At 39.0% G+C, this 27,892-nt stretch overlaps 1 protein-coding gene and 1 long non-coding RNA gene across 2 annotated transcripts in view; one reads left to right on the top strand and one right to left on the bottom strand.

Annotated features, from left to right (window-relative positions):
• Nucleotides 1-5,789: 5,789 nt before the first annotated feature.
• GPR176 (G protein-coupled receptor 176) overlaps nt 5,790-27,892 on the bottom strand; it is a 42,173-nt gene continuing 20,070 nt past the window's right edge. The window contains exons 2-3 of the mRNA XM_075192744.1: nt 15,066-15,318; nt 5,790-9,343 (exon numbers count right to left, since the gene is read on the bottom strand). Coding sequence (XP_075048845.1) covers nt 8,233-9,343; nt 15,066-15,318 — 1,364 coding nt within the window. The 3' untranslated portion in view covers nt 5,790-8,232. The remainder of the gene's footprint in view (nt 9,344-15,065; nt 15,319-27,892) is intronic.
• Nucleotides 19,769-27,892, top strand: part of LOC142108835 (uncharacterized) — a 58,407-nt gene continuing 50,283 nt past the window's right edge. The window contains exons 1-2 of the long non-coding RNA XR_012680232.1: nt 19,769-20,172; nt 21,962-22,060. This is a non-coding gene — a long non-coding RNA (uncharacterized LOC142108835). The remainder of the gene's footprint in view (nt 20,173-21,961; nt 22,061-27,892) is intronic.

Genomic DNA, 27,892 nt, shown 5'->3' with positions numbered 1-27,892 from the left:
CACATTCAGTAGCCCCCAAACCACCCCATCTTAAAGTAATAGTTTGCACTAAAAAATTGCCCAACCATTACCTCACAAACAAACTTGCACCCATTAATTAGCCACCACCTATCTCATACTACATTGCCACAAGCTCCCTGTACCATCACACACACATTACTGTGCCCCTTTATCAGCATGTTGTGCCCCCTTATAATCACACTGCATCCTCCATGCTGCTTTTCCCCCTTCACCTGGCCCCCCATTATCACACTGTGCCATCCTGCCCCCTCTCTCCATCACTGTGCCTTCCTGCCCCCCCTCTCTATCACTCGGTGACTGTCCCCTTTTACCTCATACTGTGCCTCTCTCTCCCCCTTTTCCCCATACTATGCCTCTCTCCCCCCTTTTTCCTCATACTGTGCCTCTCTCCCCCCTTTTTCCTCATACTGTGCCTCTCTCCCCCCTTTTTCTTCATACTGTCTGTGCCTCTCCCCCCTTTATCCTCAAACTGTCTGTGCCTTTCCCATTTTTCTTCATACTGTCTGTGCCTCTCCCCCCCTTTTTCCTCATACTGTCTGTGCCTCTCCTCCCTACTTTTTCCTCATGGTGTGATTTTCTCTCTTTATTTACTTACCTTTGTATTAGCTTTTTTCCTCTCTTCTCTTTTCTTCTGTCTTCTTGCTTCTTTCTTGTTCCTCCCTGCACAGTTCCTCACTAAGTGTCAGGCGTGACTTGATGACATCACGCCTGACATTCAGTGTATATAGTGCAGAGAGGAAGAAGGAGGGACGCCGGCGCTGCGACCACGTGAGTATCTGTGGGGTTTTTTCCCCCCGCTACCCTGCTCCCCCACCAATGAATTACCGAGACCCGAGCACCAGCGCCCGCCCCCCCCGCGCAAAAAAAAAAAAAAAAAAAGAAAAGAAAAAAGTTGAAAAAATAAAAAAAAGCTACAAAGAAATGTGATCAGTGAGGGCCCGGGCCGGGCAGGGGGCCCTGCTGTCGGGCCCCCTGGTGAGCCCGGGCCCGGTACAAGAGTACCCCCTGTACACCCCTGAGGGCGGCCCTGCTGCTACTTCTCCTACTGCTAAAAAATCACATTACACTCACTTACATTTTCCATACTGCCATGTCTAAATTTCAACCGCTGATTAAAACTATATGTAATAACTATTTATTTCTATACGGGAGCCATAGTACATACATACATACAGATAGACGAACAGCCAAATGTCATAACATTTTACAGTGAATCTTAGAATTAGCAATAAAAAGACAGTCACATCAATGTCCATTAATTAAACAGTAAATATACAAGACCATTTTCCTAGTGATACTACAGAGTGTGACTGGCACTTAAGAAAAAGGGAAAAGATGCCCACAAGAAATTATATATAGCTAATTATATATATATATATATATATATATATATATATATATATATATATACATATACATATACATACATATACATGCACACACACATACACACCGATCAGCCACATTAATACCACTGACAATTGAAGTGAATAACTGATTATTTTGTTTCAATGGAACCTAAGGGGTGGGATATATTAGGCAAGTGAACAGTTAGTTGGAAGCAGGAAAAATGGGCAAGCGTAAGGATCTGAGCGACTTTGACCACAACCAAATTGTGATGGCTAAACAACTGGGTCAGAGCATCTCCAAAACGTCAGGTCTTGTGGGTGTTCCTGGTATGCAGGCTCATTGTTGCACTGCGGAGCGAAGGCTAGCCCATTTGGGCCAATCCCACAGATAAGTTACTGTAGCACAAATTGCTGAAAAAGTTAATGCTGGTTATGATAGAAAGGTGTCCAAACACACAGTGCATTGCAGTTTGCTGCATATGGGGCTGCATACCCTCAGACCGGTCAGAGTGCCCAGGTTGACCCCTGTCCACCGCCAAAAAAGCAATAATGGACACGTAAGTGCCAGAACTGGTCCATGGAGCAATAGAAGAAGGTGACCTGGTCTGATAAATTAAGTATTCTTTACATCATATGCAAAGCCAGGTGCGTGTGCGTTGTTTATCTGGGGAAGAGATGGCACCAGGATGCACTATGGAAAGAAGGCAAGCCAGAGAAGTCAGTGTGATGCTCTAGGCAATGTTCTGCTGGGAAAACTTGGGTCTTGGCATTCATGTGGATGTTACTTTGATACGTACCACCTACCTAAACATTATTGCAGACCAAGTACACCCCTTCATGGCAATGGTATTCTCTGATGGCAGTGGCCTCTTTCATCTGGACCTCCAAATTCTCCAGATCTCAATCCGATGGAGCATTTGTGGGATGTGCTGGAAAAGCAAGTCCAAGCCATGAGGGCCCCACCTCACAACTTACAGGACTTAATGGATCTGCTGCTAACGTCCGAGGGGGACCTACACAATATGAGGCAGGTTGTTTTAATGTTGTGACTGATCAGTATATATATACATATATATATACACAAGTTAACCCGTGCATGATACTCATGCATTCTAGTCAAATCAAGCTACTTAAGGTGTTAAAAAGGTTCTTGTCATGCATTTGGGCCTAGCCCAGGCCTCCTCAGGGGAAGAGCGTTACTTACCGATACAAGCGCCCTTTTTTAACATGGTTTTGTCCACATGTCACCACCTCATAATTTTTCTCCATCACCTCATCCTTCATCTTCATCGCCACATCCTTCATCAAGCTACTTAAGGTGTTAAAAACTCCCCACTGTCACCCCCGGCAACCACCAACCACTCCCAACTGTCACTTCTCCTTCAAGAAATATATAGGTCAGTGTATAACTCTGCCCAGCAGGTGGCGCTGCAGCTTGGTTTTTTTTTTTCCCACACACCAATAGGCATTTATATAGTAGATAGAGCAAGGCTGGAGACAGGGTTACACATTTGTACAGTGCACCTAGCTTAAAGATACACAGGTGTAGGACATATGTGTGATTAAATAATAGTATAGAGTGTGATTTAACTTTCATATTTTGAAGTATTATAGAGGTATATTTCTCCACAGCTAACAGCAGCTGACAGGGTGTATCTGCAGTGAGACTAATCAGACAAAGAGAACTCCTCTATAAAGACCAGGTGGGAGTGTTAACAGCCCATCAAGGGAGGGATGTAAAGTATTTAAGCCTGAGTTGTTCATTACGCAGTGCGACTGATACTGATCAAGTTGGTCGTTGACTAGGGATTTGTTTTCTGTTAAACTTAGTGTCAGAGTCATAAGAAAATGGTGTGGAATATTGTATTGTGAATTACTTTGCCATTCTGGCAATAAAAGTTCAAAGTAAAAGCAAGAAATTTTGTGTGTGTCATCAGAAGAGTAATCGTGTCAGAAGTGGGAAGTTTAGGAAGACAAGTTTCCACCTAACATGGAGAAAGTTTTGAGACCCCTCATGAATGTGGCCACTACACAGCAAAAGCAGCAGACTCAGGTGCTATGTTTTGCAGAGGAAATATATAAATATATTATATATATGAGAAAAGGAAAGGAAGAAAATATAACCTGAAAACAGAATTGAAACGGTTGTTGGTGATGTACATTCTAACTGCCTGTTGTAGATGGTGCTCTAAACACTCTCCATGGGTATCAATTGTATACGACCACCCAAACAAAACATAAATCAAATCATGGAATTGTATACATACAAAAAAGAACTGTAACCATGAATTCAGTTTCTGGTTTCATATTACATCATCTAATATGTTTAGGTAACCATTTGTTCCAGAAATTATTTTAAAGTTATTTACATTCTGGTCTGTCTCTTCCATCATATTGGTGGCAGCCTCCCAGTTGTAATTTTTGCAACTGGAAAATATATGAGATTATTGGTAGACTAGCGGAAATTGACAATTATGCCAGTTTTAAAAGAGGAATGAAGAGCTGGATATATATAATTATATATAAATGGAGCCTGTTGGCATGCAGTCAGTCATTGGTGCTTACATCATGCTCTATTCATTAGCCACACCTTTTATGTAAAACATTCTGCAACTTTGTCAGTTGTGGCGTAGAAGGATAGTGCCACTACCTCGCGCAATTCATATCCACCTCAGATACACTTTCATCAGTTGATTTCTTTCATTTCTGCTGTTTATTCGTTTTTGCTGATTAAATAAATGTTTTTAAAATATGTGTTTGTGCAGGTAAAATCCATATATATTATTTCAAAGTTTCATTGCTAAATATGGGATTTATGCTCCTATGTAGACCTAAGACTGGTAAGGAATTAATTGAAAAAAAATCATATGTCCACTCTCGGGACATCAAAAATAAGGATATAATGATAGAAAGATATAATATAAAATGCCTGTGTACATTGACAATAAAGTTTCTCATTGAAAAACATTAGGCAGCATTTTTTTTTTACAGAACATGTAATCCCTACGATAAATAGCTACAAGTGGTGTCTGCCTATCTCTGCTTATATCACATGTCAGTCAGAGGGAGTCCTTTTTTTTTAAACAAAATGATTACAATTGTCAAAGAGTGTGTTTTGTTGTTTGATTTAGAAATTAAAAAATTAAGAGGCAAGAAAAAAACCTGTTTACCTTCGCCCATAGGGTACCTGTACATATCTCCCTACATTATTCATTATCCTTTTAAAACTTGAGACATATTCCTCTGACTTCCCAGCCATGACCTGAGGGCCCAGTTATTCTTGCCAATCAGTCTGACCACACCGCCAATCTGCCCACCCATGCATAATCTGGCCAGGCCACACCTCTTTTTGCTTGTGCTAAACCAATAGTGGAACATTTGGAGGGCAATCTGCTAGAGAGAGAGAGAGACAGAAAATTAGGGCTGTCCACAAAAACTGTGAAAGTTGGGGGTAAGGCACTGACTGCTGCATTGCTACAATAAACAACACAAGTATTTTATGGTACAATAAGCTCTTGCCAGCTATTGGCTGGCTTCTGTATTCACAACACCGGCAGAGCCACAGGTTAGCAAGTTCTGTTTTACATATAGTTATATGTTAAGATCAATCTGACTGAACTGACCCTTTTGCTAACAAATAGGTGTTATTAACCATACTTGCCAACTCTCCCGGAATGTCCGGGAGACTCCCGGATTCCAGGTGGGTATCCCGGACTCCCGGGAGAGTATGGCAGCCTCCCGCATCTGCCCATTTCCTAGTGAAGTGAGCAGAATTAGATCTAAAATACCACGATTCTCAGGGAATCACGGCATTTGCCCCCGCTGCAAAATTACGTGTTTGCATCATTACGTCATGTGGGCGGGGCCAAAATTATGTAATTTTCTGAGCCCCGCCCCCCTGCACGCCCACCTCCCCCTGTCAGCTCCCAGACGCCACATATAAGAAGTTGGCAAGTATGTTGTTAGCCATAACTAAAATAAAAATACAGTGCTTGGCAGCACTTGACCTTGCTTGTGTGAATACAAATGTATCTACTGTACTACAAAAGAATTATATATAAATTCCACGTAGTAATACAAGTGTACACTTATGTGAGAGCAACAAGAGTTCTTATTATACCAAAGGGGTCCCCTGCTATGTTACCAATTTGGGGGAGGAAGGACTTTACAGAGAAGCAATAAGGAGACTGGAGTTCCTAAAATGTCTATGTAAGTAGTGGGCATAGATGAGAGTGTGCCTTTTAACAATGTTTTAGGGGAATAGCTTATTGTAGATCACCTGGTTGGATCATGACAAAGAATGGACTGCCTACTGACAGAATACGCTGCAGCCCATCGGAGTATGATACTAGGCATCTGTACAACGAAACATAACAAAACAAAGGTGCCCCATTTGTTGCAAACATGAAAGTTAAGTCATTCATTTGATTATGTTTATTGCAATATACAACAGACACATCATGGGACAACAACTCAATGTACATATTAGAAGATGGAGGATACCAAAGACTATGAATCAAAAGGATAAATATTTGATATCATGGATAAAAAAAAAGTTTTCTTTACACGCATGCACTAAACGAGCAGTCAGTTCCGCCATCGTTCTGACCTGTCCCGATACTTCATAGCTCTTTCTCCTATTGAATCACAGTGCTGGTGAGCATTAGATAGTATACAGGAACCCTCTCTATCTGAAAGATAAACTGAGCAATACTCATTTTGTGCCAGCACTGTAATGTCGCTCTTCATATAAAAATAAAAGTCCAGTGTTAGAAAAGTTTCACAGCTCATCCTGTTTTTAAAAATGAATTGGCCAAGACATTACACAGCAAAATATATATATAATAAAAGGGTTTCAGATTATGCAGAGTTGCTATTGCTGGTGCAGAACAAAATGACAGATGCAACATGTAACAGATAAGTGCACTAGGACATCAGCTCGGAATTAGTTCCAATCCAATCTCAAAACTTTACTGGAAAATACAAGATCTGGAAAGAGGAAGCTTTGTATGTTCTGATCATTTATGGAAAACATGAGAGGATTTTATGATGAGATTGGAAAAAAAATCTATACTCTTATTCTGATAAACAGGCAAAAAATGCATTTAAATAGTAAAATAAAGCACAAACACCAAATAAATTAACCATATAAAGGTCATATGCATTTAAACCTCACGTAATAATAACTGTATAAATTCTGTCTTTGGTGCTGGTGCCCTAAATAAAAAGTCAGAAAGTTTATTTTCCTGCAATGTGTAATCAGCCACACAAGGCATGTGGACAGCATACATTTACACAAATGGACTAAAACTGAATTGACAAAAAATAAAGTAAAATTTCAGATATCACTTTTGCAATATTAGTTTCATGCCTTCAAAATCAAACAAGTGCCCAATGGACATGCAAGTCTAGTTATGCATTCACTAAAAGAACAATATATGAGAGATTATATGTAATGTTGGCAGAGAGACATTTTAGGTGCATGTAATCCATTCTAAAGTAGAGATAGGCAACTTGTGGCTATGGGTCTGATTCATTAAGGCAATAAATTTCAGACTTAAGTCTCCTGGGCAAACCATGTTAAAATACAAGGGGTGAAAATCATCTTTCTATTTTGCACATAAGTTAAATAATGTCTATTTTTTAATGTAGCACACAAATATCAACTTTAAATTTCAGTGTACAAATAAACTATCAAGTATTTGTGTGCTACATAAAAAAACCAGCCAGTATTCAATAGAAAACTAATTTGCACCCCTTGGCATTTTAACATGGTTTTGTCCAGGAGACTTAAGTAAGAAATTTCTTGCCTAAGTTTCTTAATGAATCAGGCCCAATATGTCTATTTTACACACTGCCCACCAATACAGGTAATTAGTGGTTCTTAAACAAGTCCTCAGGGATACTCTAGAAGTAGGTTTTAAATTGTACCTATGCCTATTCATTTATATTTTCCAATGAAATAATCCATCAAAAACTACCTATATTCCATGATTGCTGTGTGCTAACATAAGCTTTTACCTTCATTGTGGCCATATCTCACATTCAATACAGGATGCCTTTTGAAAATGGAGCAAATTCTGCTTAAAAGTGTCATGTGTCCACTCTTCACCTCCAGCTTAATGTTAGTGATGAGACAGACAGCAGGTAATTTTGCTGTGTTAAAAGAAACATGAACTCAGTAATTAAGGATTTGGGAGAAGAATTGAACAGGTAGTTACAATAGCTGTTTTCTGTTTTTAAAGTGTACCTGTTGCAGAAAGTGAAAGCAGTCATTTTGTAGGCCTGAAGGTATATCCAGCCTATCAATTCACCAAGAACTACAATGCTGAGGTATGAGGCACAACTTACTTCAGTGATGTCACAAATTCCTAGTCTAGTACACTTACAGACTAAATTCTCATGAATATTAACTCAGCCCTCAAAATATCTGCCTCCGCTGTAAGTGATGATAGGTACACCTTAAGACTTCAATTTATATGGGTATGATCGGTCCACTTAAAGTACTTGTTAATTATAAAAATTACTGTATTTAATTAGCTAAATTGTGGACATTAGGGATTAGCTTGAGATATATATGCTATTTGCACTGATATATTTAAAACTGACCGTAGGAGCAAAGCAGTAAACAAACACAGTGACAGCACCATAGAAGGACATTGATCTTCTGTAATCTCTCACAGAATGTCACAGTTGCACAGAGAACACACAAGAGGAAATCTCCACTGCATGCACGCTGTCCATGTTAATAAGGAACACTTTGATTGTGCATCTCCTTCCTGTTGTGTACACTATTTGGCATATGTAACAAGACTGGAGCTCAGATCCATAGGATCTTTTTGGGATGGGGAATTAGGCTGTGCTAGGAATCTACTTTAGGAAAAATACAAACTTTATTGTTCCTGCTTATTTTGCGCTCAGGTTTACATTTGGGCTGCTTGGTCTGGATAAGCTCCTCAGGTGTATTCCCAAGAGGAGGTAAAAGGCGTTTCTTGCTGTTACGTTTATCAGACAACCACTGTGGGGGCAATTCAAAGGGCCCAAATCCAAATTGCATGGAGTACTTGTCATTGAGCATTTCGGCTTCACCAGGCATCACAGGGGCCACTTGTGCAGCAGATTCAGCACTCTGAGAAATTAACTTTTGAACCAAAGTGTTTTCTACGTCTAGGCTTGTACTGGGCATGGTTTCCTTCAGTTTGTAGCTTCGGGAAGCTTCTGACTTAATCTCGTTCTCCTCCTCATCCTCAACAGACTTGAAAATCTGTTGTTGTCCAATGTGGAACATCTCCAGAAGCTGGCTTCCTGAGCGAACACTGGGCTCCAAATTCACCTCTGCCACTGATCCCAGGTTGACCACGTTCCTCCGGCTATACCGGCGGTGGAGTTGCACTATGGTGCCCACCACACACTTGCGCACAGACTTGTTGACAGTCAAGAAAAGTAAGGGATTAGTGACGAGGGAAACCTTAGGCAACCAAATGGCCGTGAGCATTAGGAAGTCTGAGATATGAGACACATTAAGCACAGTGCGATAAACAACCATTGTTACATAGGGAACACTGCAGAGAATAAATATCAGGACCATGGACAGCAGCATGGCATGCAGCTCAGCCTCCTTTTGGGAAACATATGGGATAGATATAGAGTTCTGTGGTGTCCTCAAAGCTGCTATGATCACTTTTTTTTTCTGGCTGGCACTCAGTGCTCTGCGGATGAGTAACATGAATAGGAAAACCATAGCAACCGGCACGAAAACTGTGGTGATATTGTACACCAAGACATACACCAAGTGACCCATGGAGTAACCCCAAGACTGGGAGCAAGTGGACATGGCGTAAATGTCAGTCACATTAGTCACAGCGAAAACAGGAACACTGGCAACAACTGCGTGAGTCCAGATGTAGATCAGTAAGTCTCTGGCTTTTGAATCTGATATCTTCCTCTCAAGAGGGTACAAAACAGAATAATACCTGCAATGACAAAACGCAGGCTTTTGTTAAAAAAATAGGAGATAATGTTGCATGTTAAATAAATATTACTGGAATAATGATCACATATATGCAGTTTTCCTATACTTTGTAAGTATATAATGTCCTGTGCAAATGTGTACTGTTCTGTTACTGAAAGTAGCACGTTTTTATAAATAGGGCTATGCTGGTATATAATCAAAGGGGCATTACTGGTAAAACAGAGAAAGTCCAAGATACACAAATGTTCAGCAAGGTCTCTGTTCTGAAGCAGTATATGTATGAGGATTTCATCAGTGACAGACATTGCAAATTGTGTTGCAATGGAGCACATCGTTAGCCAATGGTCTATGTATAAGTGGCGCTATGGAAATTTAGAAGTGGTGATAAGAAAAATGTAATGGGAATGTAAATGAATGGACCAATGAAAAGTAGAAGAAGTGGCGGTATGTCATACCACCGTATACACACCCACTGTCACCACTTTCACGGTGTTTGCTTAGTCCATCAATATCTCCATTTACACTAATTAAAACTCAACATTATAGTGTATGTTAGTTCATCAGAATGGAATGCAGACCTGTCATTTAGGACAAAACACACCTCGATCCGACAATCACTAGTAGATGTGTAACATGTATGTAATATGTCCTGGATATGTTTATGCAGCTTGTCAGACTAAAGAGCAAAAATGTAGTGTTCTTTTTCCTGTGTGCTGAAACCTATGTTATACAGTCTGTGATATCTTATGTGACAGCCTGTCACATCATTTCCGCCAAGGACCCACATTAGAAGTTATCTGGATCATTAAACATCTCACAACTTCAGTTGGTTGTTTTCTACAAACTTATGGTGATTCCACTTGGACCCTAAGCACCATATTTATACAACAAAAACTTCCATGGATAAAAATAAGTGACTCAAAAAATAGGGAGTCACAGATTTCCCCCATCACCAGTTTTTCCCTCTCAAGTGAGTGTTTTAGAAAAGTGATATAAAATGAGATCATTATGTGAAAAAATTTGTTCCCTTTAGACAGGGCCGGATTATGAACGGGGCATCTGTGGTGGTCGCATCGGGCCTCCACAAATTTTCCCCACTGCTGACCGCTGCCCCATTTGGTGGGGAGGGCAATGTATTAAAAGAGTCGATCCCCATGAAAAAGTCACCCAAAAAATCTAAAAACCTCTGCCCTTGGTCAGAGGCTTGTTACATTTGGATCTGACTTCTATATGAAGACTAAAAATCTATTCTCAATTTGAAAATTACATGTGAAATCTGTGGTGATGAATATGTTTAAGAAAGCCGTGCCAGTGCTGCCCCCAATTCCCTGTTAGAAGATAAAATGTGATGGAACATTTCTACTGCATGTATGTAGTACTTGGAGGGAATGCAAACTTGCAAACTTACACTGTTTAAGTGTGAAGAGCAGAGCGAGTGGCTGACTGCGTTGCTGCAGTCAGATCATCAGTCAACACCCACATCAGCAAACACCCACTGTGATCAGCTGGTAGGTCTCGGGGGGGGGGGGTTTCTCTGATATGACAATGGTGGATGATGTGGACAGAAGGGAGCAAAGTCCTCATGCTAATGGTGGGGAACAACTGTTGTAAAGTGCTAGGTATGCTGATCCCCACCCCCTTTATAACCATCTGGCTAGAGTGGCCTCCCGTAGCTTCCCCAAGCAGCCAAATCAATAAGAAGCAGTTCAAGCTACTGCTCTGAGGACAAACACACAAGAGTTGTCAGCCAGTGGGCAGAGGCTGAGAAGACCCAAGAGAGCGAGCAATGTGACAGCAGGAGACAAGGGCGCTGAAGAGGAGAGAAATCACAGGGTGGACAGTGGTGGAGAATGAGAGAAACAGCACAGTAGAGCAAACAGTAGAGCAAACACAAGTGGCTGAAAGAGCAAATAGAACACTGGAACATGGAAGTGAGAGACAACAGGATAGAAAATAATTTATAATGGGAAATGAGAAAAGTTAATAGAAATAAGGCAGTACAGAATAATAAAAAGGGGAAAGAAATTACTAGCAAGACAGAGAAACTCCATAACAAGAGAATAGTACTGGGAGAGATAGAAATTTGTCAGCAAGTGCTAGAATATCTACTATTTTATTCAAATGATTAGATAATTAGTGATAACCTGTCAGTAAATTATAAATTGTCTGTCATTTCAGTCAGAAAGTTAGATGGTTCGTGAGAGCCTGTCAGTAATGATAAATTATCTGTCACATTAGTCAGAATCTAGTATAGAGAAGAAAGAGTTTATCTGTAGGTAGTGCACACAGGGTCTTACGAGGTTTCTATTTCCTTAGATTGCCAGTCATCTTGTAATTTATAAACAATTTATTTCATTATCATTAAAAATTGGATGTATTCATAAGAAAACAGTGAAATATAAGTGCTAGTGTGAAAGTGAGTATATAAATTGTGAGAATAACAAAAGCTGATTGCACTGAAAAAGTGATTTTATAGTCACATCAGTTCTTATTTTATAGTGAGACTTTTTTCTTTTTTAAATAATCTGATGATGCCCTCACTCAGTCTCATTCTGAGTGGGGCTCCGGTTTGATGAAAGGGGGCTGTGTGGCATTATGTTAAAGAGGGCAGGCCCGTCATTATTGTACTTCCTGGTGGCTGACTCCCCTCCCAGGGCCAATGAGCCGTCTTTGTTTCTAGCCCCGACCCCTCCCCTCTGTCTCTCATCTTCCACCTCTTTACTCCTATCACAGTCATCCCCTCTCCTCCTACTTCCCCTCCTGCGGCCTTTCTGCTTCACCCCTCCACTCTACATGTGGCTACATCCATCTGTTTTGGTAGATAGGTAAATGGAGTGATTATTATGTGGGTGTGTATTTTATTACAATATGTATGGTGGGTATTATTTTTAAGGGCGGAGTGTTCATTTTTAATATTAAAGGAATGATTATGAAGGTAGAGTATTACTGTTAAGTGGGGTTTGGTGGAGCTAATACTAGTAAAACCTTCTGGACATTTAATGCAATATAAAAAATATCTCTATCCCTCTCAGTATCTGTGCTCATCAAAGGACCAGGTTATCTCTCTTTGGTAAAGGGCATGTGGGAAGGTCTGTGGGGCATGTGGGGAGATGTGATGGCATGTGCATAGGTCGTGGGGCACGTAGGAAGGTAGGAAGGTCTGTGGTCATATGGGGGATCTGCGGGGCATGTAAAGGACATTTTGGGAGGTCCACATTAAACATCTGCATCCACCGGACCAAGGTGGGTGGGGTGATTAAGGAGAAGGGAAGGGGGGCGCCCTGCCTGGTTCATGGTTATAATGAGCCCCACAATTTCTGATGCCAGCCATTCACATCATTGTCTATGATGATTAGTAAAGTTTCACTATATGTTAACAATACAATTTCTTCAGTTTTCTGACAATGCAAATATGAGAGATGTTAGATAACTGCTACAACAGGCATTAGAGGACCATAGTCATCAGCTGTCCCCAGCTTCCAAGGACAGTTACAGATTTTAAAGAGATGTCCCTCAAAGTATTTGTTAATGTTCCTGTTTTTACTTATAATTTATCAATTAACGGTTATTTTAATGAAAAATCATTATGTTCAACGGTCATGGCGGGTCAGGATCTGTAGAGTTTATTATCTGCCTAGAAAGCTCCCTTTGTTATGTACATAGATCCTGGAAACTATGGAAGACAGAATATAAATAAATGTAAGGGCTGTTTAAATACAAGAGCACTGTGCTAGCCACCAGGTGGTGCTGTAGTGACAAATGTATTCAGATCCTGGCTCATAGTCACAGAAAATATTTAGGAAAGGGCTTGTTTAATCACCAGAATCCTTAATAAACCTTATTCCCACTATGATGCAATTAAATACAAGACATGCAGATTTAGAGTTAGGGTTAATTGTCCTTTGTGTGTCTTCGCTATTAAAAGGGAGGTGAATGAATATGGTGTGCTGTATGTATCTGTACATTTGTTTGAACACACACTATGCTTGTTTTAAATAGTTTTTTTTGTTTTTTTCGTCTGCTTAATTAATGAGGATGATAGTAAATGCTAGCTAGTGTTGTGCAATGTTTAGATAGAATTTTTTTTAACAAAAAGTTGGCCATATTGGCTTTATTGCCAGAGATATAATTAAATAGATTATAATTAGGCATGTTACTGAATTATTGCCGACATCAATCTGTGTGTGTTCCTCCATTTTCCCAGTGCATTAACGCTGGTAGAGACCCAATTGCTTGGCCCGTGTGCCAAATATTTGGATCTCTTCCAATTTGGCAATGTAATAAAGTGGACATAATACAGTCTCTTTGTGCTGGGCTGAGCGGCAGGACCAACGTTTTTGACTAGCTTAAAGATCATTTACAAACATGCAAAAATTTTACCAAAACTGCATATGTTGTGTTTTTAATGCCATACACCTACTTTTGCACAAATTATATGGGAAGTACATGGATCTGCATGTCAAGATTGTGGTGTCTGCAGGGGTTGCAAAACCTTGCATCTTCTGATGTGAGGAGCTGGCTGGATTTGGACAATCAATGATAAAAGCAGGTTAATAGCACTGAGGGTCCCAAAAATTAACTTTTGTTTGGTCATACAAAATCTAAATTAAACTCAAGGGGTGGAGAGGGCGCTCCTAGGGGGCTGGTCCTTGGTTAGCTGGGGGATGTAGAGCTCCCTCTTCGTCAGAGAATTATTTCTTCTTACACGTGCCAGGATTTATCAGCAATCAGGAGTTGTCCTATATGGATGGCTTTTGTGCCACCAGGAACATTTGATGCAGGTAAGTATTTATATACATCCAAATATATCCATGTAATAATATTTAAACACACATTCTGACTGTTACAATGTCCCCTTTATCTCATGATTAGTTTATGGCATAAATGTAATAAAGAAAAAACGAGAAATTAATGAAAGGTGTCGTACTAAAGTGAAAGTATAGCAAGACTGTGAAGTGACTCTTTTACACTTCCCACCATATGCATTCATGTACGCCCGCAATCCTGCAAAAGCAGTAACATCCCTATTTTATGCATTAACAAATAGGTTAATTTATTAGTAACCTAGCGTCTCTCCTATGCTGGCCACACGAGCTGCAATACTGCAGGTGCTATCAGGCAGTTGGTCAATAGGCCAAATATGTGGCAAAACTGGACAATGTCATGGTCCCAAAAATGAGCTTTCGTTTGGTGATACAAAATCTAAATTAAATTCAAGGGGTGGAGAGGGCGTTCCTAGGGGGCCATGCCTTGGTTGACTCCAGGGCCAAGAGTAACACAACATGGGTAACTAGCTTAAAATGGAATGATTGAAAATGTTGTAGTTAATATGTATAGTGTGACGTGATAACGTTTTCTCACTACAGTGAGATGCACTTCAACTTCTCTAAAAAAAAAAATAACAGCAGTTTATAGTGGCATCACAAGGCAGGATATAGTATCATAGCACAGCACATACTGCAAATTACAGTTTCAATTTCAAACTTTATTGTATTTTATAACTTAAATATGTAATCACTCAATATGCAATCGTAATACATGAAGTAAATAATAGCAAAGAAGTGTCAATTTGAATACAATGCAAGATTTCTATATTGTGGTACAGCTTATAACATGGTAACCTGTGGAACACAGCACACTACATTTTCATAAAATATGTATGAGACAGCAATAACAAATTGATGATACAGAAGATTTGGCAAATTCTGGGCATCTATATTTACCTATCCAAAGCAATGGCTGCAAAGCTGAGAATGGTCACAGAGCAGAAGACTTTGTGCAAGAATTTGATGGTCTTACAGAAGAGTAGAGTGTAAATCCACCAACAACAGTGTGGGCTGGCACTGAGCACAATGTCAAAAGGCACACACACCAAACTGGCACAGATGCCAGAGCAAGCGAGGTTCTTCATTAATCTGTTGGTCACAGATTTGAGGACAGTTGTTCTGCAGGTTGACCAAAGGACAATGATGTTCCCTGAAACCAGAAAATAAGTGACATAAATAAAAAAGGACTACATGAAAAAGAGAGGCCTACATAGAATTATTTCACATTTGAAGAATGAACAGGTTTTAATGTTTTCTTGGAATATCTGCTGTTGATCCATACTTCTTAATCGGCTAACCTCCCAAGGCTACCCTGCATGATTACCATCCCTCTACAGTTTCACACACAACTTACATGTGTTCTCTTTCTATGCTCAAACAAACCTCTGACCACCAGACCAGCATTGCTGTGTGACTGGACCACTAAGCCTCACAAAGCACTTTTTACCCTTAATCTGGATGGACCAATATGTAATATATGGCACAAAGCATTATGTATCAAACTTCTATTGTCCTATATAGTGTAAGCTTGTGAGCAAGGCCCTCTTACCTCTCTGTCTGTTAATACCCAGTCTCGTTTTATAGCTATGTTTGTTCCCAACTGTAAAGTGCTGCGGAATATGATGGCACTATGTAAAGCAATGTTAATAATGTCTTTTGGAGATACAGTTTCTCTGTTGTACCCAAATCACCTTGTTCCTTTTCATTCCAAATTATGTACCTCTTCTGGATCTGAAGTATAGGCCTATAAGGATAAATACCTATATTGACTTATAAATTTGGTGTCAAACACACATTATTTTAATACCACTCACCCTGTATATTATTCAGTGTTTTAGTACTTGTGGTGTTGTAACACTGTATGGTATCTTGTATGTTATGATAATTTGCATCAAAAAGTGGAAGGGCCAGAAGAGAATTTTTCATCACTGTTTCCTACGTGGCTTCTCTCCTGGCAGTGGATATAGGGAGTGAGAGACAGATCCTGGCCCATTTGTGCCTCATTCTGTAGTGACACTAACACAAGGAGAGTGGTAATTGGATGAGCAGCAGTCAACCAGTGCTGCTATTGAGGTGTTATAGGCTCAGAACTATGTCTGCCGAACAAGGCAACAGCCTGGGGCTCTTCTTTGTGTGGGGTAACAAAGTGACAGATATCTGACCCACTGTACTCCACAGCAGAGGCTCCACTCACCCTCCTAGATACATGCAGGGTGGATAGGAAATTCTGCTTGTCATTTTGATAATGCTATATCAGGTGCTTAGTAGAACACACATGATCACATAATATGTGCACCTGAACACTGACACAACCAGATTTCCTGTCTTTTGGGAAAAGTGGAAACAATACAGGAAATCAGGGAAAAAAAAACAGGAAAAACTATGTAAGTGGAAACATTGGTCACAACACGAATCACGTGACAACATAACCTCCCATACCCAGTCAGCTGTCTGCCTGGGATGTAATAACTGACAAGGGAGCAAGTTAAAATGGAAAATTGGACCATTATTATTCTTTCCAATAATAACACATCCTATTGCTAATAATTGACCGATCGGTGCACCCAAGCATACATACCTGTATTTCTCACCCACCACAATACTTATCGCTATCTCCAAACAGGCTTTTCAGATATAAGCAATGGTTGAAGTGGTCTAGAGTATGGTGGTATGCTATATTACCCCTTCTACTACTGGTCCGGCTGCAAAAATTAATTCGATTTATATTTTTTACACAGTCACTTCTCAATTTACATATCGCCACTTCTAAATTATCACTTCAACCCCTGTATATAAGCACACCTTACATCTTTCCAGAGGCTGGACAATCCCGGTTAGAAAAATCTATCCTACAGATCATTTGGGAGACATGCTCTTAACAAAGCTGCACATACCAGTTAAATGGAGTAGTTAAAGCATTTTCTTGTAATTCAAATGTCAGTCAAACTGCATATTAAACTTAAGCACATTTGACAGGAGGTTGTTAATTTGCAGTTTTACTGTTTTGCTTGCATTCAGGACAGGACATGGGGTGCCAATTTCAGAAGTTTTTGTGTGGTACTAGTGTGCAAACGATAATACAATGCACAGACTTGACACCTGCATTTATGATACCTTACAGTGATCAGTAGAGACATTTTCTAGACAAACTAACTGCATTAAAATTTGCATTGTTAAACATTCAACCAGTTACTGGTGTACAGATACATATAGTGTGTTAATTTCATGCATATCTGTGTTGCTTTCCAAGATCTTTGTCCTGTAAGTCCTTTGCCTATGTTTTGCCCACTTGGTATAATTAAATGTTCACAGTAATAATTTTTAAGCTACACTTGAAAATGTAAGAGCCCTCCTGTAATTGAGATAAAGAGACATTCACCTCTTACATTAACATCTGTTGTACTGAACAGTGTTTGTTTATAAAGATTCTTTCAATGTTGGTTGTATTGTTTGCACAAGGTATTCACACCGGCCTTCAGAAAGCCGTTCAAAGCCAGTGATTTGGGAAAGTTTGCATAGGTGTGTTTATAGATGCTTACAATACATGACCCTAGAAAGGGAAGCTGTCTGCCACTCTGTTCCCCCAAATCCACATCACAATGGCACCTATAATAAGTTGCACAACAACATGCAGTGGAGAGAATAAGGCCACAGCTTTTATTTGCTTTCCATCATAATGTTAAGGGGAGAGCCGTATCAGGCAACCAAGTGTCCCAAAAGGACCACAAAACTGTACCTGGCAATCAAGCACCAAGGGTCACGTATGCAGTGCCCATCCAATCAGTCACCTGACCTTCTGTTCTGGTGACCTTTAAACCAGGGAGTAATAACCCAATCCCTAGGATGTGAATATTTCAGAACTGCTGCCCAGCAGGTCCTGGATATCCCCCAAATATGACCACACAGTCCCATCTTTCTTGAAGGACAAACAATAAGCAATAACAATAAGCAACCTAAACTTAACTGCAATACGGTTCCATACCATTACAGTTCACATACCATTGTATAATCCAACCCCATGGGTGGGTTGCGTGGGGTTTACCTCGCCATGTACCAGGGAAAGAGGGAGAGGTGAGTGCGCCTTCTGATTTTATATGTCCTCGTTGTATCAGACATGATGCCGCTCCCCCCCTTCTTCCTCTTCTCCATCTCATTAAGCCACCTATACTGGCCTTGCAAAAGTCCCCAAGTATTCTGCCTGCTCAACCTATAGGGTACTCGTGACAGGAGACTGGCTGACTCCTTTGCGTGCTCTCATATATTCACTCTCACATCTCTATATGTTTTGCACTAGTGCTCCTAGATACATGGCCCTGGGAGCCGTAAGGTGCACACCTATGCTCACTTATCTCTAATCGTATTATATCTATTTGGTTACCATTACCATTTTAGAACTGCTCCCAAAATACCAAATAACCCAAAAGTAGACATCATCTAGAGCACTAGTTTTTGTTCCATCCTCATAATTGCACTAAACCATATCAATAAGTAGGTGACTTTAGTTTACTAGATTGTATCCACTATTCCAAGCCTGTACTGCATTCCTCATCCCCACCCCCAACACCTTTCTTTCCTTGATCCCTGGATTGTTTATTTATTTTTCTTACACACAAGCATAAACTTATTTACAGTGTGTATTATTATACCCCATTATGTGTATTTTACTTGAAAGGCATTTACTATACCAACTTTAACTGCCTTAAGTACATACCTAGGAATATAATGGACAGCAGTATCTGTCAAAATTTAATACGCAAAATCCCCCGAAACGCTGTATAAGCTGTCAGAGGTATCAAGGGAGTCCAGGTCCAGTTGGGGCTCCAGAGAGATTCCTGGTCCAGTCCAGATAAACAGAAATAATTCGGGTTCAGCTAAGTCCAGGGAAAGTCCACAATTGTTTCAGCTGTTTGTAGAGTCTCATGTTCCCTTTCCATTGACCCAGGTTGCTAAAGATGCTTTTAATACTAGTGCACTACCATCTATAAAGGAGATTCACTGGAGAACCATCTATCCTTTTGATCATTGTTTAAAATAGCAATCCAATGAAAAAAATCAGGTGTATTTTTTAAAAACATAAATCACTGAGGCAGGCTGAACATTTTTCTTGTTTTGTTTTTCTTCAGGCACCCACAGTAACATGACAAATGATGTAGTCAGTACAGAGGCTTTCCAATGCGCTTCTGAGCTCTACATGCATCATGACATCTCTCTTTTACCCCCTCTGCCATCACATGACATGCTGAGAGCTGTGAGCATGTGTCTGTCCATCAGTCATTTTTGTTTGCCAACCAGAGCGCTTTAAAAAGGAAATAAAGATCTTAGAAGGATAGCTAAGACAAATGACAGATGTATATTTTAAAAATATGTAATTCTTCAATATGGGACTGCTGTTTTAAAGAGCCCTCCAGGTTTCCAGTAACTGCACTATATATGGGCCTTCGTTCCAGAGTACTATGGCATATTTGAGCAAGAGCCTTTAACTGCCTCACATTGTTGGGACTAACCCCTCCCTTCATTTTCAAGCTATATATATATATATATATATATATATATATATATATATATATATATATATATATATATACTTATTGTCACGATACGCCCCTGGCTGCAGTTCAGCACCTCCTCCCTAGAGACTGCGGTGCCCTCATCTGTTTCTGCCTGCAAGGAGTTAAGTTCTCATCATTGAATCTGGATCATGATCAGCTGTGTCTGGCCTTTATAAAACTGCCTTTCTCTGAAAAATGGGTCAGTTGATCAATTGTCACTGCTGCTGGTCTTCCTGTGATCTGGTCCTGACTTGCTCCCTGGTATTTGACTCCTGCTTGTTCGTATGTTTCGCACCTCCTCTGTTGTGACCCAGACCTCGGCTTCCTTGCTCCTGCTTACGCCCTTTGACTTCTGAAAGTATTCTGCATCTTCAAAGTGCATCTCTTTCTGCAAATACCCTGCATTACCAAGTGATCATCTATCTGCAACTATCCTGCTCCAGTAGCTAAACCTGGTAATCTAGTTGATAAGGATATTCCATTTTGTAATATAATATATCAGATTGTGACATACTTGAATCAGATAAGTGACTATGCACATAGCTCTCCTCTCCCACTGTAATTAGAAAAACAGGTATTGGCCTTTGAGGCAGGCTACATGCTGTGAGCACTACCTGTGGCAGGTTAACTCCATTCAGAAAAAAGGTTTTCATATTATGTAACATGAGGCAGAAAAGGTCCTTTTTCTTCACTGCTTTCACCCTGGTAAGACACACGGCCCAACTGCTGGAAACTGTAAGTTGAACGCAATGGAGGTTTGTGTATATGTGAAGTGGCCTGGAAGACAATTTATAGTAGAAGCTGGCTAGTATGACAAATGGATTATAATGGAGTTTGAATGGATTGAATAGAAGGTGGATAATTCTGGATATATATAGTTTTGTGTTGGGTTGCAGATGGTTAGTATGTGAAAATGGATTATAGTGTATTTGAATGGAAGTAGAATGGAAAAAATGTAACTGCACGTCTTGTAATAGTGTTGCAATGCTGTGAGTTATTAAGACAATGTGAGATTTGATAATGGAGATTGTGAAGGAATGTGTAATATGTGACTGTGTAATATGTTACATAGTTATGTGTTACATTGATAGGAATGTGTATGGTAAAGTTTGTAATTCTTGCTTGTTAGTTTCTGTTTATGTTGTTTTAATGGAAATTGAAGATTTATATGTGACTGACTATAGTTAGGCAGTGTGGCTGGATGTAGAGGGAAGATGGCTGAAAGTGTGCTGCTCCTGTAGTGCTGTACAGTTGTGTGACAGTGATATTCATTGATTTATGAGACACAGTGAATAGGATTATGGTGTTTGAATGGAATATAGAAAAAGTTTATATCCTTTGTGTTTGGTCTAAAATGTAAGTCATGGAGTTCCTAAGATATTTACAATGGATTGTGGGATGATTGAAGTTAGATTTTAATGGGAAACTTTAAAATAATTCAGTTTATTGCTGTAGAAATTTAGGAAGTTAATTTGGCAGCACGGCGATATACAATGTGTTTAGAGCAGGCTGAATTTCAGACAATAGGGAACATGAAAGTTGATCTAATCCATCCATGCCTGCAAGATGACTGCCATTATAAAGTAATGTTATCATCGTAATTAGACAAAATAGCTCTTGTCTGAGGTAAATAATGCCTTTGTTGTGATGCTAGAAGTTTCCATGTGAATGGAATGTGGATAGTGCGCAATGGCTGAATAAATGGTAGAAGTTTATATGCCAGATAGTTAGAAGTTTATAGTGTGAGATGTTGTGAAATTGATGAAAGAGTGAAATATGTTTTGAATGCTTAAAATGGAGTCTCTTCACCCCCCTCCCCACACACACAGAATAGGTGACGCTAACTCTCACACACCCTTACACCACATAATAGCTGATCCATACACACACAGACTTATTATATTTATAAAACTGGCAATAAATGTAATGTATTGTGTGAACATCTATGCTAAACTACCCATGATAATAGAGCATACAAAACCTGTTGAGTTTGTATAATATACTCTATATACTGTTTTATAATAGATGCATTTTACAATTAGAATATTAATTAAGAATGCAAAACATTTTAAATGAAGCTACATGTGCACTAGTGTGCAGTCTTTCTTGAAGCTATAAGCAAACATTTATTATATAATTTGGTCATGTGGATTTGAGGGAAAATAAGAACTACCTTTGCAAGTAGTTGATTGACGGTAAAACTCATAAATAATGTTATTAAATGGGTTTCAACACATTTGCCAGACTACCATGCATGGGCTAGAGAAATGGAATCAAGATGGAGAGGAAGAAACCCTGAAGACAGAACACGTCTTTGCTGGAGGTACAGCATTTGAGAAAGAGGTGAGATTACACCAACTGTGAAATTTATGATCCCTCTCCTCACACTGGACAATTGGAGGCAATTCATTGAGTTAGCCATCTATACAAGGGCTACATTTGTAAACTTGTGTAAAATATATTCATCACCTATATCCTAGCAGAAAATAAGTGGATACTAAACAACTAACCTTGGGTGATTTCAAAACATACTTGATAAAGGGTAAAGACTGGTGACCAATGTTTCTCAGCAAAGGGGCTGGACTACGAACCAATGTCTTCATAAAACAACACCTACCAAATATTATCAAAAACATTCATTTATATAGCGCCAGCAGGTTCCGTAATGCTTTACGATTGGGAACAAACAGTAATAAAACAATACTGGGTAATACATACAGAGAGGTAAGAGGACCCTGCTCGCAAGCTTACAACCTGATTCAGAAACATTTAGAATGGGCACACAAAAAAAAGGCAAATCCAACTCTCCTTCTTCTATAAAGACTCTTCTTACTCAGTGAGGACTCCAATGGCTCCTTCCCCAATTGTCACCCAACTAGATTAACTAAAACCACCTCTGTTGAAACAACTTACACTTCAAAGGGTTCCCATAAGCCATCAACAAATTAAATTTACTCAATTACCTTTGCTTGACTATATCTAAAGCCCTAGCGTTACAAAACAAAATTGGCATGCTCAAATAGACTCAATACCTAGGTTAGGAATGTGGGGAAAAAATTATAAATTATTGCCAAGTTTTTGGACTAAAGAGTCAAAGAGAAAATCCTTAAAGCCTACAGAAAGCAACTGCATATTTATTTATTTATTATCATTTATTTGTTAGGTGCCACAAGATTTCCGCAGCACCGTATACAGAGCAAACAGTAGACTATACAGGGCGAGACAGTACAGAACAATAAACAAAAATACCAATGCTTCAGAAATTCCAGGCAGGTTAATGCAGTAGAGGCGGAGTAGAAGAACAGGTGTGGAGACAAGAGGGAAGAAGGCCCTGCTCATACGAGCTTACATCCTAAGGGTGGGTAAAACGAAAAATCCTCACATTCCAAGGTATTTCAATTACAGTCCCAAAAAAGGAGAGAATTCCTCATAGTCTGACAATATCTATTTGAACATTTTGCTCTGCTTTACCCAGCCACGCTGAGAGTAACAGACAATTAGTGAACATACATCTTTATTGCTAAAAATATTTTCTTTTATCAAAACAAGCCCTCTGAAGGCCACCAGCCACAGACCCAGTAAATTCATATAAGAAAAGAAAATAGGAGAATCTAATGGTCAAAAAGAAGTTTAATTCTCTATCTACCATGGGGTTTCTACACTGACTCCTATTTCACCACCCACAACTACACATTTAAAATGTCTGCTTCATAATTGAACAATTATTTGTGGTATTCTTGGTGCGCACCAAAATGTTTATCTTTTGGTAAAGTTAGAAAACCGTAATTGAATCTACTAATGTATCTGTCATAATTTAGTACAGACTTGGCATGGTGGAGACCAAACAAGGAACATCTCAGTTAAGTTGCCCTACTTGGGTGTGGGTTTCCAAATCTCTCAACCTAACATCTCACATTTCACACTAACTTCTTGAAATGTAGGGGGACTCAAAAGCCCAACGACATGAAAAAAGTCACATTAAAATAAAATACAATCACACATACTCATCCAGGAAACCCGCTGAAAGCTGGGGATGATACCATCCTGCAGGTAGCTGGATAAATGAATGCATTTCAGCACTATTTTACTCTAAATAATGTAGAGTGGCAATTATACAATATATAATTATTGGTCCAGCATGTTTTTAATATGCAGACATCCAACAGTCATGTAGACTAATTTCAGCACAGCTTTGCATAATTCATGTATGTCCAGATTTGCATGGTAGAACTGGTACCTTTACATTATCATACAATTTCCTTTGTTCTTAACATACATAGTATATGAAAGCACACTTCAAGAAGAATCATCACGGCAACCCCCTCCTTAGTTAAAGCTCAATTTCTAATTTGGTACCAATTTGCTATGGTCATCTGGGTGAACACATGCTTGCTTATGAAGAGCCCCCTGCCAAAATGGACAATTTAGGACCACAAACCTTTCAGTAAACATGTAAAGACTGTAACCAACATTTAACACTGATGACATCAATCATGCGATTCATATTTTTGAACTTCTCATCTGAAGATTCTGCAATGTATTACACTGGGCAATCAAAGCCAAATATTAAAATAAATATAAACATAATTAAACTCACTTGACACGTCATGAGCATAAGTCTTATTGTTATATGTGTATACTTTTCATAATAAGCCCCTGCTCTCAGAGATAGTGCTGTTATTTGCTTTGTTGTACAAAGTTGCACTGGCAAAATCTCTGAGATGTCCCCACCTTTGACATGACCCATTGTGTGGTAGTTAATTATTTGAACTCAAGATGGTTAAATGACTATTTCACAGGTGGAGGAACTTCTAACAACTTGTATTATTACTGGGCGATCGCTCTCAGCTGCTCCTCCAACAGAGGACTACAAAGCCAGTTGACGTTCAAAGCAGAGAAACCAACCATAGGGCTATCAGCCAATAAAAGTAGAGGTTCCTAACATTTCCTGCACTTGATGGGTGCCAAAAAAAATTCAGTAGCCGCAACAGATCAAATAAGTAACACACTCTGAACTGTGCACTTCAGGTGCAAATGCAGGATTTCTAGAAAGTGTTGCAAATGCTTGATTTTTAAACAAAGAAAAAAATCAGCATTATATTGAACATCATAAGGAACTCATAGTATCGGTATTGCTAATACACAGTTAAAAATGGACACAAGGAACCTCCAATATACTTTTTGTAGTCCCGAACGGCAAAAGATTTTATGTAAACAACTCTCTCTACTCACGGACCCTGTATCTTGTTTGTAGCCGTGGCCACCTTAATCAGTCTGCCTGTTCTGGGGCCTGGATATAACTGTGGATGTACAAGCTAGGTTTCTGACTTCACTGCCATGCTGCAGTTAGTTCCTTCTACTGTATTTTTCTGCTGACGCATTTCATCCGTCTCTTACGGACTTTTTAAAATAAACAGCTAATTCTGAAAGATCATATACAAGGGGAATGGGCCAATGAAAGGAAGTTTATATTAAACCATTCATCTATTCAAAACATTATATCTTCAAACAATTAGTTTTCTATTGTGTGATAGCTAACAAATAGCACCAATTTATATAAAAGAATACATAACAATAAATTACTAGAAAAAATGTATTCTATAAAAAGGATTCTTTACAAATGTATATATAGTTTGTAGGTATATATGTGTTAACCTAAATTTTAAGCATACATGTGTACCCAAATAACAGAATAATTAATGGTATTAAGATACACACTGATTATATAAAATAACAGGAATGAAAGAACCATATGTTATAATGAAATTGTACACAACATAAAAAAACTAGCTACAGATGTAATAGAAATATACTGTATATCTCCATTAACTTCTCTATAATCTCTCTATGTTCTGGAAATATTATCTTTAAATTCTAAAATTAATATACCTAGGAAAATCATTTAACAAAATAAAGGTGGGAGGGGGGAGGAAATGGGTGGTTAGTCTTGGATACAAAAACCATTAATAATAAAAATAAGAATTTATGATCTAGGACTACAAATACCAATCACCAAATTCTAGTGTCTTGTTCAGATATAGTGCTAATCTCCACTGTTTTTACTTTACATTTCGGAATCATTGATTTTATATGTTGTATATGTATTTTGCTTATTCTGTTTTGCATACTGGCCACCAGGATTGGCTCTTCACTATAACCTGTGGATATGAGTATGATCTTATTGAAAAAGCTAGTAAATAATAACAAAGATATAGGGGTAAATTTATCAAGCTGCTAGTTATTTATTTAGTACATTCTACAAAATGACAGCTAGAATCTGATTGGTTGCTATAGGCAATATCTACACTTCTTCAAACCCACAACTTGATGAATTTACCCCGTACCCTTCATTTGCAAAAAGTTGAAGAGATTGTCACAGTCAAAGCAGGTTAAATGTATGCTTATACATATACTTAACTTTCAATTAAAAAGCAGTGCACAGTTCTTGCCTGGCAAGCAGATGTATTTCCTATAATCAGCTGATCACACACACACACACAGACAGATACAGTCACTGGATGATAGGACTGATCACCTGACATGATCAATATCACATGTGGTCCAATCGGAGGTTCATTAAATGAAGCAATCGGTTTGGGACCCACCCTGCAACAAAATAGTGTTTTATAAAAATGGTCTCTATTACTACTAGGTGGAAAGGAAAAAGGCGTGGATAAGGAGGGGAGAGGGGATACACTAAAGCTGAACAAAGTGAAATAAGCTAATGCAGCTGTGAAAGCAGGAGAGATAAATTAAGTTTGTGAACTTGACTATGAACATTTAATAATAATCCTTAGTGGAACAAAAAATCATAAGGGAGGAATTCAATTTGCCGTGTTAATGTAAAAAGTGACGTGGCCTGCGCACTATTACCGTAATTACAGTAATAATGCGCTTAAATACCGTTATTACGGTAGATTAAACTCCAGCATTTTGCTCGCAGCTCCCTGTGCTGCGCGCAAAAAGCTCAGGGAGCTGCAAGCAAAACGGTTTAATAGGTTTAACGCTGCACTTTGAATTCCCCCCTAAGGGCCCAAACTGGTAATTTCTTACATAATAAGCCATTAGAACAAAAACCCTTGTCACTTTTTTTTTGTTTTTTACAAAGCAAATGTCTTTGTAACATAGAGCAACAAATCAGGTATTTACTTAATTTTTCTGCTAATATATGTTATTTGGATTTCAAGTCGTTAACAGGGGTATGGGTACAGAAGAGAAATAGGGGCTGGTAGGGTAAATGTACAATTCCTGAAATGGCATACAAATTTGACATCAAGAACCAAAGTGCTAAATTGCAGAATGAACAACATCAATGAGAACAGCAAAACACATAACAAATGCCAAAGACAGCATTAGTGTGATGGTTCAGTGCTTATATCATATATTTCATTGGTTGCTATGAGTTACAAATCTGGAGTATATGGTCTAGGCTTACACTTGAACGTTTGAACTAGCACATAGCCAGTGTAAAACCTTATTAACTGCTTCATATTCTAGCACAGCCAATATAATTCTTTACAATGTTTTATAAAATCCATAACCTATAACTAGCCCTCCTACTTATACGCACTCCTTGTACCCTTGATTAGCAGCACTCTCTACAAACCCACGATTGCCAGTGCTGAAGTGGCTATTACAGAGAATGGAAAAAATCCCATCATTGTAACACACAGACTGTACCTGAGCTAATGACTTCATTACATGATGTTCTGTTTCTGATCACAGCTGTTAATTCAATGATACTTTAACTGGCAATTGCAGGAATAAATGCAGAACATACAGCCGTGCTATCCGGATATGTGGCACAATCTACCTGACAGTATCATGAGTCTTTTTCTCTATGCATAATCTGGACTATTTCCTTGCCTTACCACTTACTCAATATCATACACATAATTGAAGTCTTAAGTACACATTGCATTCCAGAAATACGTGTTTTGCAAATGTTAACAACTGTAATGGCTAAGCTACATGGAGGGCTTTTAGTCAATCAACTGTGATTGATTGATTGCCAAAAATAGAACGCTCTACATATTAAGGTAAGCTAAACAGGCCATTTTTAATCATTGAGCTGTACGACTCATTGTGTTCGACTGTGCAGCTCTGCAATTAATCTCATTACGAAAATAAATAACTTGCTACAGCGATTAATTGCTTCATAATGCACAATGAATC

The sequence above is a fragment of the Mixophyes fleayi genome, chromosome 12 (assembly GCF_038048845.1).
Source record: "Mixophyes fleayi isolate aMixFle1 chromosome 12, aMixFle1.hap1, whole genome shotgun sequence".
In the NCBI taxonomy this organism is placed as follows: Eukaryota; Metazoa; Chordata; class Amphibia; order Anura; family Limnodynastidae; genus Mixophyes; species Mixophyes fleayi.
The sequence above is the reverse complement of the archived record's forward strand: the minus strand, read 5'-3'. Positions and strand labels throughout refer to the sequence as shown.